This window comes from Hakea prostrata, chromosome 7 (assembly GCF_041222555.1).
Source record: "Hakea prostrata isolate BN-2017 chromosome 7, UWA_Hpros_2, whole genome shotgun sequence".
NCBI lineage: Eukaryota > Viridiplantae > Streptophyta > Magnoliopsida > Proteales > Proteaceae > Hakea > Hakea prostrata.
The window spans coordinates 21,545,378-21,550,405 of NC_142606.1; the positions used below are offsets into that span (position 1 = coordinate 21,545,378).

Here is a 5,028-nt window from a genome sequence, read left to right on the forward strand (position 1 = left end):
CCACCACAATGTAAGAGGTTGAGCAGTGGGCTCTTAATTAGCCAAATCCTACGAAATGTGGGGGTGTGTTAACTGTGGTGCGCATCGGGCTAACCTAAGTGAGTGTAGAGGGTGTGGCCGCCCTCGATAAGAGTTTTAAGGCGAACTCTTTAAACACTCATGAGACCAAGATAGGGGATAGGGCCTAGAATGTCCCATTGATATATTTCAGGAGATACGGACGTCGACTAGTGGGACATGGATGGTGAGCTAGCCAGCTATGATGAAGAGGAAGGGTTCAAGAAGTCTGACTTCACCCATACTCTGTAGCGTAGTTCATCAGACCTAGTGTAGGTTCAAGTCCAGAAGACACCTCCAACGATGTGTCCTACTAAGTCAAAATTTATACAACACTTCTTCGTTTTACTGATATTTTGAAACTTGTGGGGGATTGTTGGATTTTGTTTTAAAAAATATATAATATAATATAATATACTATTTAGATAAGTTTCAAAATCATTAAAACTCTATCTCCCTAGTTTTGTTTTAGGACTCTTGTTTCTATAGGACTCTTCTGGATGTCTATTAGGTGATTTAGATTACCATATGCGTTTAGTCCCACATCGGATGGAGCTAATGATTATATGATTATATAATCGTATATAGCTCCTAAGTGGGGTGTATGCTGGTAGAGAGCTATGTGTGGATCACGCGTATGCAACGAGCTGGACCAAGTCGGGCGTGGTTGCGGTAGTGGTCCGTAGACCCTAGTCTAACCAAGCCATGGGGCACCTTAATATTATATAAATAATATTAAGTTGTCTATGATGGGACTTGGGACTTGGGGACGTGGGTCGTGGGTCATGGATCTAGAAAGCGGGTCATGGATCTAAAAAGAAACCCGGCTTTGGGTTTTGCAGTAGAGAGGTGACTGATCATACAATCACAACTCTCTGCGAGATGACCTTACGTACATATGCAGCCCTCTGAAGGTGTCCATACGAGTCAGTAAAATAGAGGTTAAGCTCTGAACAAGAGGCCATTCCGTTTTTTGGTGAAAAACAGAATTTCGAAAATCTAGTGTTAGAAAATTCCTTCTTTTGTTTTCTTCATTCGGTGCTGTGTATTACCTTCGGATCTCCTTTGCAAGTAGACTCCGTTGGAGTGCCGCCTTCGGATCTAAGAGTTGTTGTATCTTGGAGGTAAGAACGTCAAGGTCAAACCCAAAGCAAAGATAAAGGGGGCGTTCAAATACCTTAAGGAAAAGTACAGTTCGTACACCTCAACTCACCCCGTGAAAGTTCGTGCTTTGTTTTCCTTTCGTTCATTCTACTACATTCGGGTAAAAAAAATAAAATAAAAAATTAATTTTTTTTTTTTTTTTTTTTTTTTTTTTTTTTTTTAATTCCTCCCCCCCTCCTCTCCCTTCTTTTTAAAAAAAATTAAAAAAAAAAAAAAACCCCCAAAACATTTTTATTTTTTTTTTTTTTTTTTTAAAAAAATTTTTTTTTTCTTTTTTTTTTTTTTTTTTATTTCTCCCCCTCTCAAAAAATTTTTTTTTTTTTTTTTTCCCCCCCCTCTTAATTTTTTTTAAAAAACCACCCCTTTTTCCCAAGGGGCAAAATTTTAATGAAAAATTCATATTTTTATGATATTAAAGGTTGTCCTAAAACTCAATACACACCTAATCTTTGCTTTGTCTAATTCTAAAAGCCCACTTTGGACATAGATGTCACTATTGTTCTTTTTTTTAACTAAATTTGTTGTATATATTCAAAATATTTTATTACATATGGATCGCAAAAATCTAATAGTAAATCTTGTGGAGTAGTTCTTAAAAAAAAAAAACAAAAAAAAATTGTTGTAGAGTAGAATTGCACCAAAGATAAGATGACAAGGAAATAGTGAGAAATAGTGAAAGGCATGGATAAGGCGTTCCCTAGCTCTTCTCTTGGGTGTTTGTTTTTGCTAATTGTTAGTGTAAGTCAAAATGCGAAAGCTAATAATTAATGATAAATAACGGAACGGTCTGACAAAAAAACAAATGATAAATAACGGAACGGCGTGTATCTCCCGTTAAAATGTGGACCCCACACGAAACCAATTAGAACGCAATGGTGTACAACAGTACAATAACCCCACCGTTTCTCTCTCATCCTCTCGTTCTCTCTTTCTCTCTCTTCTCTCTCTTCTTATGTTTGTGTGTGTCTTTGTTTTCTTTCTCTTGCTTCCAACCACTGTGCTTTGATCTTCGTCGTGTTCGTGGCTCGATACATCCACTGTTTTTTATCCCCTTAGATTCCGCCTTTTTTCGTTGTTCAGAGACTTCATAGTGGTCGAGAACAAGCACCTGGGTAGGCAAGTAAGGATCGGAGAGGGGGAGAGAGAGAGAGAAAGAAAGAGAGACGGAGAGGATATGAGACTAGGGTTTGATTGCTTGCTTGCTTGTTAGTTTTTCAGAATTATGAATGGTAGAAGTTGAAGTATTGAGAAGATTTGTGCTTGTTTCAAAGGTTTCTATCTTTGGGTTTGGTGTGGAGTCTATCTGCGTTCCAGTTTGATGGCTGGAGGTAGCGAAGTTAACATCAATGAAGCCAAGGTATTTTCTGCTTTCTTTTTTCCCCTTCACTCTTGTTTTGTCTTTGGTAGCCAAATCTTGCGTTGATGGGTAAGCGAGGAAGAATTAAGTTGTTTGATTTGTCTGTATTCGATGTATCCTGTTATGGGTTCTCCGAGTTCAGTTTGGGTATGGTTATTGTGTATTAATTTCCTCTTTGATTGGGTTATGGGGTTTCTTAGGAATTTTGGTTAGGGTTCTTGTTCGATTTGAAGGGTTGGGGCTGGATTTGGGTTTCATTTTGGTCAATTTTATACCCGTGTTTGGATTATTTACATATCGATTCTGTTCTATCGTCTTGGTGGATGTCTTGTTGACCTGATTGGGTTCTAGGGTTTCACAGCGGAGTGCAGTGCAGATGATTTTTGTAATTAGAACCGCTTCTCCTCTCCTTATGAAGATTAGAATGAAAATATGGAAGTGGGTTAATTATAGGTGCAGATTTAAATTATAATCTTTGTGATCAGGTTTCGATGTTTTGTATTTCATCTCGTATAATCTTCTGATGAACTTGTTATCTGTATCTGTGTAGACCGTGGTTCCGCTCAACACATGGGTTCTCATCTCCAATTTCAAACTTGCTTACAATCTCCTCCGCCGGCGAGACGGCACTTTCAACCGCCACCTCGCCGAGTTCCTAGACCGTAAAGTCCCTGCCAACGCCACCCCTGTTGATGGGGTTTTCTCTTTCGATGTCGTAATAGACAAAGCCACCAGTCTCGTCACCCGGATTTACCGACCGGCGCCAACCGATGAAGCTCAGCCAGGTATTATGGATTTCGAAAAGCCCCTTAGCACAGAGGTTGTCCCTGTCATAATCTTCTTTCATGGAGGAAGCTTCGCTCACTCCTCTGCCAACAGTGCCATCTACGACACTCTTTGCCGGCGACTTGTCGGCATCTGCGATGCGGTAGTGGTCTCTGTAAACTACCGTCGTGCACCGGAGAACAGATATCCGTGTGCTTATGATGATGGATGGACAGCTCTGAAGTGGGTAACCTCCAGACCATGGCTTCGGAGCGGGAAGGACTCCAAGGTTCATGTGTACTTGTGTGGAGATAGCTCTGGAGGTAACATAGTTCATAATGTCGCTGTGAGGGTTGTTGAATCGGATATGGAGATCTTGGGGAACATATTGCTCAATCCATTGTTTGGAGGGACCGAAAGAACCGAATCAGAGAAGGCACTGGACGGGAAATTTTTTGTGGCAGTTCAAGACAGGGATTGGTATTGGAGAGCTTTTCTTCCAGAAGGAGATGATAGAGACCATCCAGCATGCAACCCATTTGGTCCCAGAGGAATAAAACTTGAAGGGCTCAAGTTCCCGAAGAGCCTTGTTGTGGTTGCAGGTCTGGACCTTGTGCAGGACTGGCAAAAGGCCTATGTTGAAGGGCTTGAGAAGGCTGGCCAAGATGTGAAGCTGCTTTACCTGGAAAAAGCCACGATTGGGTTCTACCTGTTGCCCAATACCAACCATTTCTATACCGTCATGGAGGAAATTAAGCAATTTGTGCGTTCTAACTGTTAATAGACTCACTTAAAACTACAGAGCAGCAGCAACAGTAACAGAAGCTTGACAGGTCACTCGGGCTTTTTTCTTCTTTTTGTTTCTTCCTTCACTCTTAACATTCCTCTGTGGAGTTGATAGTGTGCTCTGTGCAGTGTATTAGACTTTGGGTAGTTTCTGCTGCTCTCTACTTACTATGGTGTTTGTGGTAAAAATGAGGTCTGTAGTAGACTCTGGGACTGTTTGTCAGTTGGTTCAGGTGATGGTTGGGTTCAATATGGGATAATGCTTCTCAGTGATTCGATCAGCGTCGGATCTTGTTCTCCAATATCTCTGCCTTTATGGGCCCAATTGTTCTGAAACCTGGCTTGTCTTGGTTTGTATCACTGTTAACAGGATCCACCGAATTTAATTTTACCCTTTCTAACATCCAACCTCAAAGAAGGGGAAGAGAATGGAGTGTTGGGGTAATGTTTGGTGGTTGATCGATCTGGAGTCGATCCCTGGGTAATGTTATATGTATAGGGCTGATTTCAGGAAATGGATGGGGGCAAACATCCATTGTATTCTGAACTTGTATGCTATACTCTGTTTTAGAATTATCATATAAGAATGCTTTTCTTGTTATTCACTTGTCTTTTCTGAATTTTTCGGTTCTGTGTTTTTCTTGCCCTCTTTCTATTCCCTGCTGTAGAGTTCAAACAGCCTATCTTGAGTGCTTACAGCATTGGCTTGACGAAGACTAGCTCGTGACATTAGATCAAATCCAACTTAATGGCCATTGTTCCCCAAAACAGTATACACTTTCTTAGCATTGTATGGAACCCCAGATTTAGTTTCAACTTCTACTAGTCAACCCTGGTTTTCCTAGTTCTTTTTACTGGAACAAGTGATAAGATAGAGCAGTGAAACAAAAGTTGGCAGT

The 5,028-nt window shown here is 40.6% G+C and overlaps 1 protein-coding gene across 1 annotated transcript; it reads left to right on the forward strand.

The window, feature by feature from the left end:
- The first annotated feature begins 2,143 nt into the window (after window positions 1-2,143).
- Window positions 2,144-4,730, forward strand: LOC149010512 (gibberellin receptor GID1C-like). The gene is made up of 2 exons (XM_089163388.1): window positions 2,144-2,578; window positions 3,129-4,730. Exons 1-2 carry the CDS (start codon window positions 2,540-2,542, stop codon window positions 4,122-4,124), a joined length of 1,035 nt encoding a protein of 344 aa, XP_089019514.1. The 5' UTR covers window positions 2,144-2,539; the 3' UTR covers window positions 4,125-4,730.
- Window positions 4,731-5,028: the final 298 nt, after the last annotated feature.

What these genes read in the sequence shown, in the direction of transcription:
- LOC149010512 (XM_089163388.1), top strand. Translation starts at nt 2,540, where the DNA reads ATGGCTGGAGGTAGCGAAGTTAACATCAATGAAGCCAAG. An exon ending in TTAACATCAATGAAGCCAAG is followed by an intron (nt 2,579 to 3,128) that starts GTATTTTCTGCT and finishes GTATCTGTGTAG; the next exon opens with ACCGTGGTTCCGCTCAACAC.